General features: G+C 41.2%; 1 protein-coding gene across 1 annotated transcript; it reads right to left on the reverse strand.

Annotated features, from left to right (window-relative positions):
* Window positions 1-33: 33 nt before the first annotated feature.
* On the reverse strand, window positions 34-17,755 carry LOC123931284 (zinc finger protein 677-like). Its single transcript, XM_045988226.1, is given in 4 exon segments — window positions 34-2,030; window positions 9,343-9,496; window positions 15,188-15,252; window positions 17,656-17,755. Coding segments are annotated over 3 exon segments (2,166 nt in total). The 5' UTR covers window positions 15,203-15,252; window positions 17,656-17,755.
* Between the last annotated feature and the right edge of the window lie 6,238 nt (window positions 17,756-23,993).

Consider the following 23,993-nt stretch of genomic DNA (forward strand, 5'->3'; position numbering starts at 1 on the left):
ATCTCTGATGTTGAATAAGGCTTGAACACTTGCTTAATCATTTTATTTGTAAGGTTTCCTTCTATTGTGAGTTCTTTGATGATCCCCAAAGCTTGAGTTTTGAATAAAACCACTGCCACGCATACTAGATTTATAATGTTTCTTTTCACTATGTATTTTCTGATGCCTAGTAAGTTTTGCAAATTGGGTAAAAGCTTTGCCACACTCATTACATTTATAAGGTTTCTCTCCAGTGTGGATTTTCTTATGCTGAGTAAGATGTGAGCGCTCTGTAAAGGCTTTGCCACACTCATTACATTTGTAAGGTTTCTCTCCAGTATGAGTTCTCTCATGACCCCAAAGATGAGAACGTTTAATAAAAGCCTTATCACATTTGCTACATTTATAAGGTTTTTCTCCTGTATGAATTCTCTGATGTTCCATAAGGCTTGAACTTTGGATAAAAGCCTTGTCACACACATCACATTTGTGTGGTTTCTCTCCAGTGTGTATTTTCTGATGCCTGGTAAGGTTTGCAAATTGGGTAAAAGCTTTGCCACACACATTACATTTGTAAGGTTTCTCTCCAGTATGGATTTTTCTGTGCTGAGTAAGATTTGAACGCTCAGCAAAGGCTTTCCCACACTCAATACATTTGTAAGGTTTCTCTCCAGTGTGAGTTCTCTCATGGCCCCATAGGTGTGACCGTCTGATAAAAGCCTTATCACATTTACTACATTTATAAGGTTTTTCTCCTGTATGAATTCTCTGATGTTCTAGAAGGCTAGAACTTTGGATAAAAGCCTTGCCACAAACATCACATTTGTGTGGTTTCTCTCCAGGATGTGTATTCTGATGTCTAATGAGGTGTGAGCACTGCTTAAAAGCTTTGCCACACTCCTTACATTTGTAAGGTTTCTCTCCAGTATGGATTTTCTTATGTTGAGTAAGGCTTGAACGTTCAGCAAAGGCTTTGCTGCATTCATTACATTTGTAAGGTTTCTCACCAGTATGAATTCTCTCATGACTCCAAAGGTGTGACCGTTGGATAAAAGCCTTACCACATTCATTACATTTGTAAGGTTTCTCTCCAGTATGCATTCTCTGATGATTTGCAAGGTTCGAATTTTGACTACAGACCTTGCCACATATGTTACATTTATATGGTTTCTCTCCTGTATGGATTCTCTGATGTCTAGTGAGGTTCGAACATTGGTTAAAGGCTTTGCCACACTCTTTACATTTGTAAGGTTTCTCTCCAGTATGGATTTTCTTATGTTGAGTAAGATGTGAGCGCTCTGTAAAGGCTTTGCCACACTCATTACATTTGTAAGGTCTCTGTCCTGAATGAATTCTCTCATGACTCATGAGGTTTGAGCTTTTGCTAAAAGCCTTCCCACAGTCTTTACATTTGTAAGATTTTCCTCTAGCATACGCTCTTCTGTATTGTGCAGGTAACAAAGGATATTTTAAAATCTTCCTGTATTTATTCCAAATGTTTTTGATACTAGAAGGAGTTCTTTGAAGTGGTGAAACGGAGGAACCATTGTTGAAAGATTTCTCAACTTGATTACATTCATACATTTTTTCCTCAGTCTGAAATCTCTGCAGTTCAGCCAGGTGTGCGTGTAAACATAATCCAGTTCTGTTTTCCAAACAGTCTCTGTACCAGTTTCCAGCAACACTTATGTTATTTTCCAGTTTTAACAAATGCCTTACAAATGGCTCACCATGCATGAAATATTGGTATGTATGATTTCCTACAGAAGTACTCTGCTTTGGAGGAAAAGTAATTGAGGATTTATTAAGCTGTTGATCTTTTCTATGAGTGAGATTTTTGTTATGTGTCAAAGGCACTTCTTTGTAATTTCTTGCATCGTATCTCCACTGACTCTCAAACTCCTGCATATTTTCCCAGACTTCCTTGAGATCAAAATCCTTGATGCCTTGGCTTTCATTTCCCTCCAATATCACTAAGCGGTATGATTCTCCTTTATTAATGTCCGCTTTTGGTGATAATTTCTTGATTGCAAATCCAGCAGAAAGGCTTCCTATCAAAGAGAGTTAGACGGTAATTATTGTATGCTGAATTACATAATTACATAAAAAAGTACTTATCATGAACATATGAAGTTTCTCAAGCACAGTCTTCAAGCACTATCGTAATATACAAACACTATTATAATATATAATTTTTTAAGTTTTCTTTTTATAAATTTTTCCATATTAATATTTTCTCTGATCTTAAGATAAATTTTCTAAACATACTATTATATACTATACATATTTTTTGGCCATATACCTGGGTATTTGATACTTCATGTTTAGGGAGCTGATCTATATACTGGCTATTATGTAACTGTACATGAGATCATAACTGAGATTTCTGTCTTCCCTAATTCTTAAACTTTATAAAAGTGTGTTTATCTGAACCCAATATTTCATAATTAAGTGATTCTCAACGTATCTTTCATTTTTCCTACTGTGTGTTCCTTATGGAATGTAAATTCTTTCTTTAGTTCTCGGGAAAGAATTCTTTAGAATTCCAGAGACTATTATTTTGTGTAACTGGTTACTTAACCTGCTAGAAATATCAGTTTTTTAACTGTAATACAGATTTCTTAAAGTACCTTTTTTCTTTCATCCTAACCCCACACATTATTATGAAGCACCAGATCACGCAGCTGTACTGAGCAGGCTGTGCTGTGTATGAATAGGGCTCTTTCCGTATGTAGGTAATGCAGTGTGGGGAGGGGCGGGTCCTGTGGAAACTGAGGTGCCTTGGCCTCCTTATTAATATACCAGGACATACCAGTACAGTTTGTTTACATCAATGAAAAGCCTGAGCCAAGGCCAGGATTTGGGTTCAGAAAAGCAAGAGTGAAGCACAAGGAGTACCAGGAGAAGTGGGAGTAGTGCTTGTGCTTGCACATCTGTGGTAATATGTCCCTTAGAAGGACAGTGTGGACAGCAGTATATAAACAGGGAAACAATTTTTGGCAGTGTCACTGTGGTCCATGACAGAGGTCTATGTGCACAGTTGTGGTTAGCAATGTTTCAGTAGCCAATAACAGGAAAACAGGACAGCATTGGGATGTGTGTCAACAAGGACCAGGTGGGTTAACTGAAATACGTAATTTCAAGAGCTTAAGAAATTTTCTGGGAAACACAAATATTAGAAGCAGTAGTAATAAGGAAACCATGGGGTGTAAAAAAACTTCATTTCCTTAAGTAAAATTAGATATTTAGATATTATTAATATACCAGGATGTACATGATGAATCTAGACAAGAATATTAGAATAAATTATTTGTAGCAAAAAAAAAGTAATGAAAATAAAATTTAAAAGTTATTTTCAGAAAAGTACATATATATAGCAAAAAAATAATGTATCTTATACAAAAAGCTCAGGTAAGTCAATTGAATGGTATTTCTGGGACTAAAGCAGTAACTTAAAAGTATGTTCACAAGATACCCAAAATTCTCAGTTTAAAGAATGTCATATATTTAACTAAGGAAAATGTGTGTTAAAATAATGAGATACACAAAAACAATGAATACTGTTACGCTGAAAAAATAAATAAATAAATTTATAAAGTAAAAAAAAATGAAATAAAATAAAATAAAATAATGAGATACATTGGGTGCCTGAGTGGCTCAATGGGTTAAAGCCTCTGTCTTCGGCTCAGGTCATGATTCCAAGGTCCTGGGATGGAGCCCTGCATCAGGCTCTCTGCTTGGCAGGGAGCCTGCGTCCCCTCTCCCTCCGCCTGCCTCTCTGCTTACTTGTGATCTCTCTCTCTGTCAAATAAATAAATAAAATCTTAAAAAAAAAAATACCGAGATACCACTACAGTTATGAATGGCCAAAATCCAGAACACTGTAACACCTAATATACCACTGAGGATGTGGAAAAGGAACTCTCAGTCACTGCTGGTGGGAATGCAAAATGGTATCCCCTCTGGAAGACAGCCTGCAGTTTTTTACAGAATTAAATATACTCTTAAATAGGATCCAGCAGTCAAACTCCTTGGTATTTACATAGCTAAGATGAAAACTTATGTCCATGTAAAAACCTGGGACACAAAACAGAAAAATCCTACAATCTGTATGGAACCACAAAAGATCCCAAATAGCGAAAGCATCTTGAGAAGGAAGAATGAAATGAAGTTAGAGGCATCATGTTCCCTGATTTCACACTCCTTCATTACAAAGCTGTGGTAATGAAAACAATATGGTATTAACATAAAAACAGACACAGAGAACAACAGAAGAGAACCCAGAAATAAACCCACACATGGTCAATTTACAACAAAGGAGACGTGAATATACAATGGGGAAAGGACAGTCTCTTCAATAAACAGTATTGGGAAAACTGGACAGCCACATGCAAAAGAATGGAACTGGGCCAGTATCTGATACCATACACAAAAATTAACCCAAAAGAGATTAAAGACTTGAACTTAACACCTGAATCCATAAAACTCCTAGAAGAAAAGATAGAGGGTAATAAGCTCCTTGACACAGGTCTGGGCAATGATATTTTTTCACTCTTGATACTAAAAATCAACAAAAGCAAAATAAGTGGGACTTGCATCAAACTAGAAAATTTCTGCACAGGCAAGGAAACCATCAACAAAATGAAGAAAAGGTAACCTATTGAATGGGAGAAAATATTAGCAAATCATGTATCTTATTAGGGGCTAATAATCCAAAATAACAGCAAAAAGCCCCCAAATAACCCAATTTAAAAAATGAGCAAAAGATCTGAATAGATTTTTCCAACAAATACATCCAGATGGCCAATAGGACCAAGAGAAGCTGCTGAAGATCATTCATCATCAGGGGAATGCAAATCAGAGCCACAGTGAGATACCACGTTATGCTTGTCAGAATGGCAGGTATCAAAAAAAAAAAAAAATAACCACTGTTGGTGAAGGGATGGAGATTTATGCACTGTTGGTGGGAGTCTAAATTGGTGTAGCCAGTATGGAAAACAGTATGGGTGTTCCTAAAAAAATGAAAAACAGAATTACTGTATGATCCACCAATTCCTCTTATTTATCTGAAGAATAACACGAATTCAAAAAGATACATGCATTCCGATGTTCAATGCAGCACTATTCACAATATCCGTGATATGGAAACAATCTAAGTGTCCACTGATGGGTGAATGGGTAAATACAGTGTTATCCAGTCTAAAAAAAAGAACAGAATCTTGCCATTTGTGATAACATGGATGGACCTTGAGGACATTACGCTAAGTGGCATAAGTCAGCCAAAAAGACCAATATCTTCTATGATCTGTTTTATATGTGGACTCTTCAACAACAACAACAACGCTCTGAGATACAGAGAGTATACTGACGGTGACCAGAGGCAGGAGGCTAACAGGATAGTAGCAGAAATGGGTGAAGGGGATCAAAAGGTTTAGGAGGAAAAAAAGAAAAAAGATGAGCACCTGGCTGGCTCAGTGGGTTAAAGCCTCTGCCTTTGGCTCAGGTCATGATCTCAGGGTCCTGGGATGGAGCCTCATATCGGGCTCTCTGCTCAGCGGGGAGCCTGTTTCCTCCCTCTCTCTGTCTGCCTCTATGCCTACTTGTGATCTGTCTGTCACATAAATAAATAAAATCTAAAAACAAACAAACAAACAAACAGACTTGCTGCTGGGGTGCCTGAGTGGCTCTCGGTATGTTGTGTCTGACTCTTGGTTTTGGTTCAGGTCATGACCTTAGGGTTGTGAGATCAAGCCCCCTGTCAGGCTCTGTGCTGGGTGTAGAGTGTGCTGAAGATTCTCTTCTCTTCCCTCCCTCCCCCGCCTCTCCCGCCAGCACACACATGCTTGTGCTCTCTCTTTCAAAAAAAAGAACCAAACCAAAAACAAAGCAAAACAAACTGCTGCTGTACTTTGAGGTTTTAAACGAAAAACAAAAAGATATCAATATGGTGCTTTCCATATAGTAGGAATGCAGTAAGCATTTGAGCAATGATACAGGTTTTTCCTACAGAAAGGCTAACTAGAAATCTGAGTAAGCTGTATTTAGACCACATCTAATTTTAGATTTTCACTTTTTGGAATTATCCACATCATGACTTCCTCCTAATGAATGCACAGGGGCCAGACCCTAAGAAGCCAGGATGGCCTGGGAAAGAGAGATTTTAGCTTTATTTTATTAGACAGACAGTACTAGGAAAAGGATCAACTAAGACACCATCATCTTCTCAGAGGGTTAAGGGAGGTGGCTTCCTTGTAGAATGAAGTGACTTTGTGTCCGCTAGACCAACACTGTCAGTAGTGAAACATTTCTGTCTTGATCAAAACCGGGTAACACGATCTTATATATTGAAATTTACTTTTGTAAACAGGAAGAGAAATGCTGAAACAGGAAGAATGTGGCCAGTAAAGAGCAGCAGTGGCAGGTGGAGGGGGGCAAAGGAAGCATTGCGGGTGTTGTGACCCACATGCATATTGTGTGAACACAGCTCTCAGAGGCTATAGGTGGAAATGACCTGAGTTGAAACAAAAACGCTCCCAAATGTGCCTAAGTGCCTTTTATCCTGGCAAGTTAAGATTTGAGAAATTTTTAGCATATAACCTCAAGTCCTACCAGTCATGAAAATCCATTTTCAGATTGTTATTGTAGACACTTTAGGAAACTAGTTTACAAACACAATCTCAATAAAGATTATCCTCTCCTTCAGCCTTTAAAACTCAGCCTTCAACAAAGTCAAAAGAGAACCCCCAGAATGGGAGAAAATATTTGCCAATCATATATCTGATAAGGTACTTGCATCTAGAATATATAAAGAACTCTTTAGACTCAACAACAAAAAAGACAATCCAATTTTAAAATGGACAAAGAATCTGAACAGACATTTCAAAAACCACAGAAAGATGGCCAATAAGCACACAAAAAGATGTCTAACACCATTAGTCATTAGGGAAATGCAAATCAAAACCGGAGTAAGATACAACTCCACATCCCTAGGATGGCTATAATCAAGGAAACAGATTACAAGTGTTGGTAAGGATATGGAGAATCTGGAATGTTCATACATCCCTGGTGGGAATGTAAAATGGGGCAGCTGCTTTGGAAGAGTCTGGTGGCTCTCCAAAAGATTAAAGAAAACTACTGTATGGCCCAGGAGTTCCACTCCTAGCTATATGCAGAAGAGAAATGAAAACTGTATGTCTCCATGAAAACCTGTGCAAAACTATTTACAGCAGCATTACTCATAACGGCCATAAGGCAGAAGCAACGCAAATGGCCAGCGACGCATGGATGGATAAACAAGATGCAGGATTCGTGCATGGAATATTACGTGGCGACAAAAAGGAATGAAGTTCTACAAAAACCAAAAAGGGCTATAAAAGCCAAACAACACACCAAAACCCCCTGCATATGAATGTTCATAGCAGCTTTATCTGTAATTGCCCAATCCTGAAAGCCACCAAGGTGCCTCTCAGTAGACGAATGGAGAAATAACCTGTGGCCCATTCAGACAACGAAAATACTATTCCGCGCTAAAAAGAAAGGAGCTATCAAGCCAGGAAAAGACATGGAGGAAACGTAAATGCACAACAGTCTGAAAAGGCTATATATCCTGTTTGATTCCAACTTTATGACATTCTGGAAAAGGCAAAACTATGGAGACAGTAAAGAGATCCATGTTTGCAGGGGCCAGGAGGGAGGGTGAGATGACTCTCTTATTGCTGGCTCAAAGGAGATGATCGTATTATGTCTGATCTACACCGTCACCGCCCTCGGGAAGCACTGTTAAACTGCACAAAAGCTAGGACAACTAGAGGCCCAGATCACTGAGGACCTCCTGATACCTTCCATCTCGGTGTCCTGGGACATGCTGACATTCTACCTGGTGGCTTCAAGAAGCACTTCTTTATGCAGCAGGAGGATACCACAGCATACTAATCTATGCTCCTCTTCGAGAATTTTGTTACCTGGTAAACCTCCTCCATGGCAGAGTCCACTGTGAAGCTGCCTGTTACCTAAAGGTGGGTTATCACAGCAGGAAAAGAGGATGAAGCTTTAGACCCTTGGAATTATTCTTCAAAAGCAAGTTTCAGAGGCAAAATCTTAGAGGAGAAGAGGGAGAAAAATACAATATATGGGAGGTAAAATAAGAGGGTCAAATTTTGTGGGGTTCCTGAAAGGGGCTGTGTGCTCTATCCAGACTGCAGGGTCAATGTCCGAGCGACCAGGCTATACCCCCATGTGGCAGTGGGGATCAGAGAGGATCTCGGTATCCAGTCTTTATATTACTGCTGGGCCACCATCTCAGAAAGACCCTCCCCATTTTCTTTAAACATGAATGGCAAAATGAGAACTGAAGAAATGGCTGAGGGGCCTGAACAGGCAGAGAGGGCTTGACACAGCTCCACGAAGTCTCATGGAGCCCCCGATACAACGGAAAGGCAGCCATTCTGTTTGCTGAGACGTTCTCCCAAGGATATAAAAATGTTAATGGAAATTGAATAGGTCGTGGGGTCAGCACTACAGAGGCCTCAGCTCTGATCTGTATGGATTGAGAACCAAGAGTAATCAAGGGGAAAGACTCCTCAGGGACAGCCATCTTGGTCCCTCTCAAACAATGGCACCAATATGGTCGGAGGGGCCAGGGCAGAGTGTTGCAGGTCATGACAATGGTGCGCAGAGGATTTCCTTTGAGAGTTGATAAGAAATAAACTTTTATTTTCCCATAGATCTTCCCCAAGCAGTATTTAATGGAGCAGCTTACTCCGCCCATCTGAGCTCTTACGTGTTCCCATCCTAACACATTCCCACATGTCTGCACTTCCCATTTGCACTTCACTTTCCACAGTCCACAGCTCTTCCCCTTGTTCCAAAATAAGTAATAATGAGCTCAAGAGACTTCAAGTTATAAAGAAAAAAGGACCTGATATGCTTTGCTCTTTCTGGCATATTCCTGGCTCTTCATTCAGTGGAGAACAGAGGGTGTTCATTATACGTGGGTGTAGAAAGTATTTCTACTGAAATGAAAGCATTCTCCTGAATGCTTCAGGGTTATTTTACGTGTGCAGGTATCTAGCTCTCTTCCAAGAACTACTGAATCAAAAGCACAAGGGTAAGACCATAGAATCAGGTATTTTTAAAAAATTCACCGTAAGGTTTTCTGACTACTAATGTTCTGCAACTACCTAATGAAGCATGAATGCAGAACTCCTGAAGAGAAGGGACAGTAGAGTCCACTTGACATTATGAAGCCTTTCCATTCTCTATCAAAACAGCTTTCATCACTCCCTTAAGAACAGGGATTTGAAACTCATACAGTCAAGTCAGGGGCTCTCAAGAAAAAATGCGAAGACATACAAAAGTAACTACCAACTTCTGGAAGGAAACTCTTCTCACCCAGGGAGACCAGGTTCCGGTAGTTCTCCATCATCACGTCCCTGTACAAGGCCCTCTGGGCAGGGTCCAGGCACTCCCATTCCTCCTGAGAGAATTCAATGGCCACATCTCTGAAGGTCAGGTGTCCCTGAAGTGAAAACACATCTCACCAAGCGGACAGGCAGAGTGTTCTGATTCTGACACAAAGTAAAAGCAGCAGAGATGTGTAAAGGTGACATGACTGGGATGAGTATTCTGACCTATCTGTGTAAGATAATTCTGAGCAAGTTATAGTTCTCTGATTTTCTTAAACACCATAAAATTAGCCATTTTAAAGTACCATTTGGTGGCATTTAGTATATTCACAGTGTTGAACAAACATCACCTCAGTCAAGATCAAAAATATTTTTATCGTTCCCAATGGAAACCCTTTACTCATTAAGCAGGTGCTCCTATTGGCCCTTTCTTCCCCAGTTTCTGGCAACCACTAATGCTTTGTCTCTATGGATTTACCTAGTTTGGGTTTTTCATATTTGTAAATGGAATGGTATAAAGTGTGCCTTTTCTGCATCTGGCTTCTTTCACTTGGAATAATGTTCAGGTTCGTGCTAATGTAGTATGTATCAGTACATCACTTTTTTATGGTTGAATACTATTCCATCGTAGGACTAGACTGTATTCACTGTCTATTGATGGGCCTTTGGTCATCACCTTTGGCTAATGTTAATAATGTTGCTGTGAACTTTCAAGTACAAGTAGGTGTCTGGATACCTGTTTTGGGTTCTTTTGGTTATATACCTAGGAATGGAATTCCTGGGTCACACGGTTTAATTTTTCAAGAATCTGCCATGCTACTTCCAATAGCAACTTCTACATTTTAACAGAGTCATGATTCTAATTTCTCCACATCTTTACCAACATTTTGTCTTACTGTATTCATCCTAGTGGGTGTGAAATGGTATCTCATTGTGGTTTTGACTCTGCATTTCACCAAAGACTGATTTCACTGAACCTCTCTTCAGTGGCCTGTTTCAGCTGTTAATCTGCTATGGAGAAGTGTGTGTTAAAATCCTTTGACCATTTCTTTTTTTTTTTTTTTTCCCATTTTATTTATTTTTTCAGCGTAACAGTATTCATTCTTTTTGCACAACACCCAGTGCTCCATGCAAAACGTGCCCTCCCCATTACCCACCACCTGTTCCCCCAACCTCCCACCCCTGACCCTTCAAAACCCTCAGGTTGCCCCAACCTCCCACCCCTGACCCTTCATTGGGTTCTTTTTATTTGGGTTGTTGAGTTGTAGAAGTTCTTCAAATATTCTAGGTTCTAGACCCTTATGAGATACATGATTTGTACATTATTTCCTCCCATTTGGTAGGTTATATTTCATGCATGTGATAATGTCCTTTAGTGCACAAACATTATTTTGATGATGACCAATTTATCTTTCTCTCTTTTGTTTATGGTATCACATATTAAATCCACTGCCAAACACAAGGTCATGAAGCTTTACCTCTGTTCTCATCTAGGAGTTTTAAAGGTTTAGCTCTTATATTGAGTCTTTGATTAATTCTGAATTATTTATATGGTGCAAGGTAGTTTCAATTTTATTCTTTCTCACACGGATATCCAGCTGTGCCAACACCACTTAATATTCTTTTCCACTGACTACTTTTGGCACACCTGTAGAAAAGGAATTGACTACAGATGTATGGATTTATTTGTGGATGCTCAGTTCTGTCACTTTGATCTGTATTTCTAGCCTCTGCTGGAGTTACACTTTTGATTACTCAAGATTTGTAGTATGGGGGCGCCTGGGTGGCTCAGTAGATTAAGCCTCTGCCTTCGGATCAGGTCATGATCTCAGGGTCCTGGGATCGAGCCCCACATCAGGCTCTCTGCGCATCGGGGAGCCTGCTTCCCTCTCTCTCTGTCTGCCTCTCTGCCTACTTGTGATCTCACTTTCTCTGTCAAATGAATAAAAACTTAAAAAAAGACGACTTGTTAAAAAAAAAAAAGATTTAAGATTTGTAGTATGGTTTGATGTTGGGCATTCTAGGTCTTCCAACTTTGGTCTTTATCATGTTAATTTTGGTTATTTGGGGTCCTTACCAAATCAATTGAGTTTTAGAATCAGGTTTCAGATTTGTGCTTTTAAAAAAGGCTGTTGAGATTTTGCTGGGTATTGCATTACTCTTTATCTCACTTTGGGGAGCACTGCCATTTTAATGTCTTCCAAACACAGGTTATCTTGACATTTATTTAGGTTTTAATTTTTTCTCAGCAACCTGGTAGTTTTCATTGTGTATAAATCTTCTATTTCCTTGGTTAAACTTACTCCCATTCGTTTTGATGCTCTTGTAAATGAACTGTTTACTTACTTTCTTGCTGATTGCCAGTATACAGAAATACAACTGAATTGCGAGTGTTGATATTGTGTTCTGTGACTTCAATGAATTTATTTTCTCTAACAGTTCTTTTGAGGATTCTTTTTTTTTTTTTTTAAGATTTTATTTATTTATTTGACAGGCAGAGATCACAAGCAGGCAGAGAGGCAGGCAGAGAGAGAGGTGGAAGCAGGCTCCTTGCTGAGCAGAGAGCCTGACGTGGGGCTCAATCCCAGGAACCTGGGATCATGACCTGAGCCGAAGGCAGAGGCTTTAACCCACTGAGCCACCCAGGTGCCCCAAGGATACTTTATTTCTAAATATAAGATCATGTATTCTGTGAATAGACAAAGGTTGAATTCTTTTCCAATTTTGACACATTTTATTTATTTTTCCCCTCTATTTTCTCTGGTTAGAATTTCAGTATAATGTTAAAGTGTGGTGACAAAATGGGGCACCCTTATTTGTTCTTGGTATTAGGGTATTAGGTATTAGGTAAGTTTTTTTAGGTAAGGTAATTACCTAATTAGGTAATTAGGCAAGTTTTCAGTCTTTCACCAATGAGTATAATGTTAGCTGCGGAATTTTAGTAATACCTTTTTTTCAGACTGAGGAAGTTCCCTTCTATTCCTAATTTTTTAGTGCTTTGTTTTTGTTGGGAGTGTTCTATAGATGTGTGCTAAGTCTAGTTGATTTAGTGTTGGTCAGTCCTTTATTTCCTTACTGATATTATGTTTGGTTGTTCTAGCCATTGTTACAAGGGGAGTATTGAGGTCTCCAACTATTATAGTAGGACTGTCTCCTCAACTTTTGCTTCAAAAAATTGGGGGCTTTGTTGTTATGTACATATTGTTCACAGTTGTTTTATCTTCTTGATGGATTGGCCCTTCTTTCAAAATGTAATGTCCTTCAACTTCTCTGGTAACAATTTAACAACTTCATCTATTTCATCTATTTGTACTACCCCCCTAGCTTTCATCACTATTTACATGGAGTATCTTTGCCATCCTTTCACTTTCAATCCACATGTGTATCTAAAGTGAGTCTTTTGTAGATACAGAGTGAAATTATTTTTAAAAATTAACTCCTTTTTCTTTTATTGAAGAGTTTAATCAATTTACATTTCAGGTTACTACTAAAGAATTACTTCTGCCATTTAGCTATTTGCTTTCTGTATGTTTAATATTTTGTTTCATAATTCCTCCTTTTTGTCTGTGTGTGCATACTATTTTTTTTAAAGATTTTATTTATTTGACACAGAGAGAGACAATGAGAGAAGGAACACAAGCAGGGGGAGTGGGAGAGGGAGAAGCAGGCCTCCCGCAGAGCAGGGAGCCCGATGCAAGCCTCGATCCCAGGACCCTGGGATGACCTGAGCCAAAGGCAGATGCCTAACGACTGAGCCACATAGGCACCCCGTGTGCACACAATTTTGATTGCTTTTGTTATTTTTCTGCATAGTTTTAAGTTATTTTCTGAGTGGTTACCCTGGGGATTGCAGTTTACATATAGAACTAATATTTGAATTTCGTTGATATTAACTTAGCTTTAATAGCATATGACAACTGTTCCTGTACAGTCTCCCTTTGTGTTTTTTTTAAATTTATTTTTATTTTTTGAAGATTTTATTTATTTGACAGGGAGAGACACAGCGAGAGAGAGAACACAAGCAGGGGGAGTGGGAGAGGGAGAAGCAGGCTTCCCATAGAGTGGGGAGCCCGATGTGGGGCTTGATCTCAGGATCCTGGCAGACGCTTAAAAACTGAGCCACTCAGGTGCCCAAGTTTACCGATTCTTTATTCTTCTTGTCAGTCTGCTACTGAACCCTCTAGTGAATTTTCAGTTTTGGTGATTGTACTTTTTAGCTCCAGAATTTGTATTCTATCCCTTTACCATAATTTCTGTCTCTTTATTAATATTTTCTATTTGTTGAAACCTTGTTCTCCTACTTCTTTGTTCTCTTCCATGGCTTCCTTTAGCTCAGTATGTTTAAGATAGTTGACTTAGTTTAAACAATAATTAGTAAAATAGTATGTTTAAGACAGTTTACTTAGTAAGTGGAATGTCTGGCCTCCTCAGGAACACCGTCATTACCAGGTTAACCTGGTAATCAATGTATCTTCATTTAGAGGATGGTCCGATGAGGCTCTAAAAAAGCAGTTATCTGTTTACTAACATGAAGACAATTCCAGACATACGGTATGTAAATATTTAAATTTGCAAAATAAAATATGATAATTAAACATTCACTGAAGAATATTTTTCAAATCATTATAGTATATAACTTATAGTATATAAATGCATTTTTATAAGGTTTTTATAATAGTTACTAAAGAGAATACTGGTTCCTCATGAAGACAATCAGTGATGATGGATGATATATATGATGGGAAGGGGACAGTTTACTTCTTAGTTTCTAAACTCCATCTTTGTGTAGGACTGAACCACAGCAACACCAGAGAGGTTTCATACAGAAAAAACAAAAACAAACAAAAAAACATTTAACGATAATTAGTAAAATAAGGGGCGCCTGGGTGGCTCAGTGGGTTAAAGGCTCTGCCTTCGGCTCCGGTCATGATCTCAGGGTCCTGGGATCGAGCCCCGCATCGGGCTCTCTGCTCAGGGGGGAGACTGCTTCCTCTTCTCTCTTTGCCTGACTCTGCCTACTTGTGATCTCTGTCTGTCAAATAAATTAATAAAAATCTTTAAAAAAAATTAGTAAAATAAAAATTTAGCCCCAGACTCTCTAATGACAGAAAGTTCTGCTCCTATGTCTTGGCTAAACCATAAACATTTTATCCTAAAAGATCTGCTGTGTGAGAGTTGCAAAGACCTTGAGTGTTCCATAAAGACCTCATGGTCTTTATGAGATGGGTGTGCAATGAATAATTTAAAGAACACTCACTGTTAGACAAATGGGTTGATTCTACATTTTAAAACTAATTATGTTAATAAAACAAAACACCCTCTCTGTTCCTTATTTCCTACTTTGAACTTCCCATCTCTTTCAAAGTATTAATATTTTGGAGTCAGAAATATACTGATGTCCTTGTTTAACGTCCGATGACATTTATAAAATTAGAAAAAGCAAATATCCCCTATCAGTCTCCTTTTCCAGAGTTTCTCAGGTATCTGTGCGCATTAATACATCACTTATATACGTAATCTCTTTAATCTTGATTTATATGAGCTGAAAGGACATCCAGAAGGGGTCTCTGAGGAATCCTTAAAGTCCAACCTCACTGACACCACAGAGCCTACTCCCTTTCTCCAGTCCATGCCTGCACAGAAAATCCTTCCCAGGCTGACCACCTAAAAGGAGCCTCTTCCCAAGTTCCGTGTCATGGGGTCACAGTGAGATGGAATCTTCATGGAGATGAGAGAAGACTGGGAGAAAGTGTGAGTAAACATTTTAGGCAGGAGAAAAAACAACTAAAAAGTATGACTTTTACCTGGGAAAGCGCCATTCCTCCTTTTTTCCTTCCCCTTCTGCGCTTCTTTCTCAGATATGGTTATTCTGTGTGACAAAAAGTATGCTGTTTAATGCACAGAATCAACATAACCCCTTCCTCTGCTGTAATACACATATTGGGAGAACCTTCATGTGGAGGAAAGACAGTCCTTTGCTGCTCACTGCAACAGGAGGGAGGCAGGGACGATAACTCCCACACGGAGGGCATCAAGAGTCTTGTTTCATGTATGTCTTCAGAAAGCCCTCCCCTCCTGCTGAAACCCACACATTCTACTGCAACTGCATTGTCCTTTGTCCCCTTGGCACTTGGCCAAAGGAACTGCCTCATTCAAGTTCTTGGCTCCTCCCTAGGCAGCTGCATCCAATGAATGGTTGATGCAGGATACAGAAGCCTGTGCATTCCATCAAGCTGGACCAACTCTCAATCTTAAGGACCACGCCAGCTCCAGAGCTCCTCCCTGGTAGCGATACTGAAAGTTTAGATTTTTGTCCTGATAGTGATGGAGCCACAAGAGGGTTTAATACCAAGAGATGACACAATCAAATTTAAGATAGTTATGATACAGAAAGGGGTAGGAGCTGAGAGGTGCATGCCTTTGTCTCTGGGACTATGCTCCTGCCTCTTTCAATGGTGTTCATTATTTCTGGAGAACTAGGTCACATTTTAAACTCTAATTATAACTGAGCACACTCTCTCAGGAACCTCCAGGGACGGACGGACACACACACACTCACACACATCTCCAATTCACAGGCGGGTGCACTGAGTCTCAGAGGGGGAACACTTTTACCACGTTGCCCTTAAGAGGTCTGAACCACAGAGCAGTGAGCAGACCTGGGTGTAAGTAAATTTTAAAATGGTAGCCCTGACAGGTTTAAGTGGAAAGGACTTGTCCTAATTGCAGATGACCTTTCATGTTCCTGAATCAGGGAAGAGTCTCTTTAATGGGTTTAATCAAACCCAAGTTAATTTACTTCCTCTTTTCCAGAAAAAATATAATAAAAGTATATGAAATTGAAAATAGTTATTAGTCCTGAAAAACATGAAGAAGGGTCACCTGTGGAGATGAACTCTGAGCAAACCTCTGCATCATAAACAGATGGACTCTGTCGGAATAAAGTTCCACATCGTCCAGCCCATCCTCCCAACATCGGCACAGAAGAGACAAAGGGGACTGGAGGAGCACATCCACTTAGTTGGAAACTTCTGCTCAGAGCTCAGTAATTTCAAGAGATCACTTAAGGGAAGGGAACTGCTGAACTTGAAACTAACTGGCTAAACTAGATGTTGAGTGTTAAAAGATTCTCAACATCCTTAAGCGGTGCATAATGAGACACTTTAAGTTATTTACCAGACATCAAACAATATTCCACTACAGTAAAGTAGAAAATCATGTAACTCATAATCTGAACAAAAAACTAAGGAACATAACTTAGAAACTAAAAAGATTTGCAGTGGATTCTGAGATTAAAGTTAAAACAGGTGTGAAGATACATCAAACTTAGAAAAGAATGACATGAGCCACAGGAAAAGGGGGGAAAGAGAAACTTTCTGTCAATAACGGCCATTTTGAAAAGCACCACGTGGTTACAGAAAGTCTTCCCCCGTTTCCTGGAAGGGAAGAGGATGGCCTGGAACCGCCTGAGCTAGGCCTCTGCACTCTAGATTCACAGGGGCTGCACACGGAATCCTCTTCTATGCAATTAGAAAGTGCAGACGCCTTCAACACCTGATTTCCCAACTCTCATTCTCTTCGGCCTAACTGAAACAATTCAACAAATTTTCATTCCAGACCCACAAATCCCTACGGCACAATTCAACATCTCACATCCAGTCAATTCAACACTCACCTGGGTCTGGGTCCCGTGCTTTGTCCGAGACCACTATGTGTTGTGTTCTCTGTGTATGTCTCTGTCCTCGTTTCTCTTCTCTCCTTTTGTCCATCTCCGTTTCCCTCTCTGTTTCCGCATCCTTCGGCTTCCCTCCCTCGCTATTCCAACACTTCGACCCCGCTCTGCCGCAACCTCTGTTTCAACCCCTGCCGCTCTTTGTCCCCAGACTTTCTGGTGGCCCCTAACTCCGCAGATTCCTGCCTCTTCCCCGCCATCTCGGTTGCCTCTCTGCCCTCCCTGGAGCGGAGCGAAGGACCTGCATCCACTTCCCGAGGGACCACAGTACCGGCGCGGGTGGGGGTAGGGGCAGAGCCGGGAGTCCCGGGAAGGTTCCGAGCAGGAAAGCGACCGGCAGGGCCATCGGTGTCTACAAGAGCCGAAGACGGCAAGGCTGGGGCCGGTACCCGCCTCAGAGCGGTAACGGAACCGAGCGCACACTCCCGGGTCCCGCACCGAGCGACAGGGCTCGGAACGTCTTACGGCGACGCCGCGACAGGCGATAGGGACGAGCTCCCAGCGAGAGGGACGAAGGGGGTTCAGGGATTTTAACCTTACCAGGCGACCCCCGAAACTGGGCGTGGAGGCGGGGCCTGAGGAGCGCGCCGGCGGCATGAACCAGAAAAACCGACAATCACTCACACGAGCGCGCCCGTGGCTCCGCGCGATCCGCTTCCGGCTCTGCGGGAAAGCGCGCGTGCGCGTGCGCCGCGGGGCGGGGACGGGGGCGGGACCTGGCCGCGCGGGGTCCGCCGTTTTCGCGTCTGTCTGTCCCTCCCTCCCGGCGGTTTCGGGTGCTGCTCTGGGATTCCTCCGAATTTCGCGGGTGTGTTTCGGCGCCCGGCTGGGTGCAGCGTTAGGGCGGGGTGGGCGGCTTTGGCCGGAAGCGGTGGTGTCCGACAGGTTGAGCGCGGTGCGCGTGCAGACTCGCGAGTGGTGGAGACGCACCTCCTGCGAGGGCGACCGAGCAGCGCGGGGACCTGGGGCTCCTCGTGGGGCGACCGAGCTGACAGTAACAGCTCCTAACTCGATTGAGCAAAAGCCGGTGTGCTCGGTGTGGGTGGTGGGAGCTGGAATGAGAAATGCAGGACTGCTCTGTGGGAACGTGCTGCTTTGTACTAACTTCCCAGCGGGGCTCTTCTCCCTCACGGAGTTGTCACTCGTGGCCCGCGGTCGCTGGGCTGGGCTTCCGGGGCTTCGGGCCAGACCTTGGGCTGCGGGACCCGAGGGCTGGCGCGTTCCTTTAAAAGAACCAAAATTCCTGCCTGTATGCATGTAAATTAATTTCTCTCTCTTTAAATTTGATATTGGAATTCACACCCCTCAAGATAAATTACGAATTCCAACGCGTTTGAGACCTGCCGGATGGCCTCCTGTATTTTGCTTATGGCATTAGTTACCAAAATATCGTTGCAATTTCAGTTTTCTAGAATTTCTATTCAGTTATTTTGGAAGAGTATTTTTAACTCGAAGAGTAGGTATTTTAACTGATTTTTTTTTTTTTCTGTTTCTAAATGCTTTCTCTCAAGTGCAGGTAAGGAGGCTTGTAAAAGGTGTACTCTTTCAGAGATACTTAACTTTTCCTGTGGAGGCCAAGAAAAACAAGGCTGTACCCACCTCGAGTCTAGCCCGGACATAAGTACAGCCATCTTGACAAAGCAAAAGCTGGCACCTTGCACCCCCTCTCCACCCGCTCCCCTCTCCTCCATAATATGTGTGACACTCCTCAGGCACCCCTGGCTGCCCTAAAAGAAAAACAAATAGCTAACTTGCAGAGATCACAATCCTGCAAGACAGGAGTTTCCCTCGGTTTACAAATGTCCCAGTGATTTACAATAAAGAAGCTACCTTATCAATAGCCCAATTTCCAGAGGCAAATAACTCAGTTCCTCCAGCCCTAATGTCGCCCACCCCTCTATAAAACTGAAGGAGGCTGAGGCGGAAGGAAATGGAGATAAAGTTAAATTTCTTCTAAACCTAAATCTCACTAACAAGGACACTTGATAGGAGGAATGTGACATTCCACCAGGAAACTCCCAGTTGTCTGCATGTTAGTGCCTCATTAGAGGGAAAAATGGCCTTGGCTTGGTAATAACCAGGGCTCCAATATCCTGACAGTCTTCTTTACCCTGATAGCCCTTCTGAACACCCCCTTTGTCCTCACCCACCGCGGAGTCCACCCCTACTCTGCCTTTAAAAACTCTAACTGTAATCTGGTTCAGGGTCCAAGTCCCTGCTCGGCTGTGTCTGGTATACTTGGGCCCAAGCTTAAGCTTGTTGAATAAACCCTCGTGCGATTGCATCGGTGTCGGCTCCTTGGGGGTCTCTCGGATGCTAAAACTTGGGCGTAACATTCCGATTACTGGCAAAATACTGGTTTGAAAGTATTTCCAGAGACATCTGATAAAGATGTCTGTTCTTTATGTGTTCTTTATGTGAACAATACAAGCAAGTAATAAAATTGGGTTTTCACATTTTCAGTACCATTGTATATACTTAATAACTGAATATGAAGCAGGCAAGTTACTAGTTCCTCTTCCATTTCCGGTGGAATTCTGAGGGTACTGTGGGCTGGATCTGCATCTCACGCCCTGTTAGGTGACTGCTCACTCACTGCTTACATCTCTGCAAGGAGTTGGTGCTCAAATGACCACACATCATTTAAACAATTTATAATAGTTTCTGGCTATTGTAGGTTGTAGGGAGTTGTGTGTTCCTTTTGCAGCATGCAGAGAGGATCTGGGACACTGTAAGGTCATGGCTCCAAGAACAAAAGCGCTGATTGTTGAAAAACATGGAGTGATCATAACGGGTGGGTTCAGCAGCCACCAACTGGGATTTTCAGAAAGAGCCAAATAAAATGAAAAGTGGATGAAAGAGCATTTAAAGATAGAAACGTGCTTACCAAGACAAGGATGCTTTGGGTAGCCCTCATATCAGGGGAAATTCTGGGGGGGACATGTTGTTCCTGTGAATGTGCTGGACCCACCGCTTATATCTTAAGAGCTTGAAAACTATGGAGATGCTACCCAGATCCCAAATCCCAAACCCACGACATGAGAGAAGATTGAAAGTGCAGCAAGTGGTGACTGTGTGATCTTATTCACAATCCCCAGTCATGTGTCTTTGTGATGTTTTTCCCTGTTAATCTGTAGTCACAAGAGGAGGGAAAGTGGCATTTGCTGGGATGTTCAGGATCAAGCAGCTGTTTGTTAGAGAGGCACCGGGGAGATTTTAATTTAAGCTCTATTACCTTGGAGTTCCTGGGGCCAGTTGTGATGCTCTGGAACCCACTTAAGAAGCAGATGGTGCCAATGGATACACCACTGGCCATTCTGAACGTACAAAACAAGTTTGCATCAAAACTCAGCAAGGACATTTTTCAACCCCAAAGCTGTCAGGGAGCAATTCCATTAAGGACAATGAGCCAGACATTGGTTACAGTCAGGTGCTTCTCAGAAGCAGGTTTTAGGAAGGAATTCAACCATGCTTTATTTTTTTACTGTATTGACTTCTCTTTTGCTTGACCTTTACCTTGCTATAGGATGTGAAGAATATGACCATTTATTGTCATTTTAAAAAAAGATTTTATTTTTTTAAGTAATCTCTGCCCTCAGCATGGGCCTCAAACTAATGACCTGGAGATCAAGAGTTGCATGCTCTTCTGACTGAGGCCGCCAGGCGCCCCTTATTTATTGTCATTTCGATAGGAATTCCCATTTCCCAGATGCCAAGCATTAATGATGTTCTTTCCACTGTAGTTTTTCCTGGTTAATAACTTTTCTTTTGCACTTTGGCATACTTCTGAATTTTTCATTTCACTGATCTAATAGTCTGTTCATAAATAAACATATCTCATAAGGCTAGCCATGCTCATTTTGTTTCTATTCTAGAGTTTTTGTGTGGCTATTTTTTTAAAGATTTTATTTATTTATTTGACAGAGAGAGATCACAAGTAGGCAGAGAGGCAGGCAGAGAGAGGGGGGGAAGCAGGCTCCCCGCTGAGCAGAGAGCCCAATGCGGGGGCTTGATCCCAGGACCCTGAGATCATGACCTGAGCCGAAGACAGAGGCTTAACTCACTGAGCCACCCAGGTGCCCCTGTGTGGCTCTTTTTATTTATTTGTTATTCTATAAGGTTTTTGCAGTAACATCGCTAGTTTGAAAAACTGATGGTATCTATACCAGGATCAAACTAAATTTATAAATTAGCATAAGGAAAATTGGCCTTTTTACAATATTGAGTTTTTCTACCCCAGAACATGATGTAAATTTACATTCACTTAGTTCTCCTTTTTATATATTTCGAGAATGTTTTATAGTTTTCCTCATATAGGTTTTACACATTTTTGTTAGATTTATTCTGGGTTAGTGTATTTCACTTAATGTTACGCTTTTGTAATTGCAGGCCCTCCCATTTTCACTTGTAAATGACTGTTTTATTTTTATACAATGGCCTAGTACAGGGTTGCCTGGCTGGCGCAGTCGGTGAACGGTGCAACTCTTGATCTCGGGTCCCACGTTGGTATAGAGATAATTTAAAAATAAAATAGCCTATTTACAAAAAGGCTGTTGTTAGTGTATAGCAATATTATATCCTATTAGGTTACTGAATTATTTTTTGTAATTGGTTTTCTATCAGTTCTTTGTGTTTACAATGTATACTTTCATCATCTGCAGGCACAGTTTTACATCTTAGCTTCTAATTTCTATGCCATTTCTTCATTTCTCTTCATAAATATGCTGAACAATATTAACAAATTTTCTAATAGTGAATCATTTTTGAATTCCAGACATAAATTTTACTTGGTCATCATGAGTTATTTGTGTAAGGACCCATTTAGCCAGAGCAACTCCATCTTGGTTAAAAGCCATTTTGTTGTTTGTGCAGTAAAACTGAAACTGACCCTGCCCTCCTCCCCACAGAGAAACTTACTTAGAAGCAAGTCTTGGAAATCAGTAAAATATGGTCAGCTAGTTCCTAATAACAGAGCCCAGAATACAAGGACGAGTCGGGCCAGGTGGAGACATCCAATCAGTAAGAAACACACATACATTTCCCCTAGCCACCAAAGAATGTAAACCCCGCCGTTTGGGTACCAACCTTGAGCACCAATTCTGACCAGAGTAATAGGTTAGGTAAAATAGCTACTATAGGGTAAATTGTAATTCAATTGGCCACCTGCCTGTGACCTAACATGACTACAATCTCATTGGTCACCTATGTGTGGCCAGGCTTTTCCTCTACAAAAGGTAGTCTGTAAGCTGGGGAGGGATTGCTCTCTTTGGAGGTGGCCCTGACTAGTCAGTCAGTCAATTCTTAAGCCTGTAAACTTGGGGTGGTCGCTCTCTTCGGAGACGGCCCTGCCCAGTCAGTCTGACTTCTAATGCTTAGGATAGAATAAAGCTTTGCATAACTAACTTTGTTTCAGTCTCGTTCCCCTGGCCATTACATTAGCAGTCTGACCTCTAATACTTATCATAAAATAAAGCTTTAAATAACTTTCACTTTGTCTCAGTCTCGTTTCGTTTAATGACAGACCTAACAATTTGTATATTATTTTTCAGGGGTTTTGACAATATTTATTTTAGATGGTGCCATCTATAGGCAGATGGAGATCTCTCTATGCTATTCTTTCTGGTACAAACTTTAGGATGTTTCAGTATCCAAATTTTATTTGACACACAGAGATAATTTGGACATTTTACTTCTTCTGTAATGTTTTTGAATTGAGTAAGTAGCAGTGGCATATCTGCTATTTAAAAGAGTGGAGGACTCTGGGGACACCTGGGTGGCTCAGTTAAGCATTTGACTCTTGATCTCAGCTCAGGTCTTGATCTCAGGGTTGTGAGTTCAAGCCTCACGTTGGGCCCCACACTGGGGATGGAGCCTAGTTTTAAAACAATGGAAGAGTCTGCTTGCTAATCTGATTCTGGTGCTTGTTTTGTGAGGGACTCCTTATAAATGTCTTCCTTTCCTCCATGGATATTGGGCTGTTCGGACTCCCTGTGTCACTGAAGGCAATTTTGGTAAGATATATTTTCCTAGAAAGTGTCCATTTTATTTTATTTTAAAGATTTTATTTATTTATTTGACAGACAGAGATCACAAGTAGGCAGAGAGGCAGGCAGAGGGTGGGGGGAGCAGGCTCCTTGCTGAGCAGAGAGCCTGATCCGAGGACCCTGAGACCATGATCTGAGCCGAAGGCAGAGGCTTAACCACTGAGCCACCCAGGCGCCCAAAAGTGTCCATTTTATATAGGTTTTCTGGCTAGTTTGTTTTAACTTGGAGAAACGGCAAATATTTTAAAATCTCAATCATTGACATCATATTCTTTCTTTTGCATTTATTGAAAATTTAAAAAATTTATTGCACTAATTAAAAACCTTAAAAATAGCAAATCCTTCTTGGGTCCTTTGTATGATTCTTTTTTTTTTTTAAAGATTTTATTTATTTATTTGATAGATCACAACTAGGCAGAGAGGCAGGCAGAGAGAGAAAGGGGGGAAGCAGGCTCCCTGCTGAGCAAAGAGCCGGATGCGGGACTCGATCCCAGGACCCTGAGATCATGACCTGAGCTGAAGGCAGAGGCTTAACCCGCTGAGCCACCCAGGTGCCCCTGTATGATTCTTTCTTTCTGCTTCTAAGTTAAATGATGGCGGTACTCAGGGATCCGAGGTTTAACAGAGAGTTAGACTGGGATAAAAGAAATTCTCAGAGAAGCACAGAATCCAATAAGGCACGTGCGCTTTTCTGCTGGCCTTTCGTGGCTCAGACCTGAGCATTTCCTCCTTCCACGTGAGACCTGTCTGCTTCCAGGAATAATGGAAAAGGAAGAGTCTCTCCCAAACACTCAGACGGTCCCTTTGGATATGCCCATTAGAAACTTCTAATAG

Source organism: Meles meles, chromosome 19, assembly GCF_922984935.1.
Source record: "Meles meles chromosome 19, mMelMel3.1 paternal haplotype, whole genome shotgun sequence".
Classification (NCBI taxonomy): Eukaryota; Metazoa; Chordata; class Mammalia; order Carnivora; family Mustelidae; genus Meles; species Meles meles.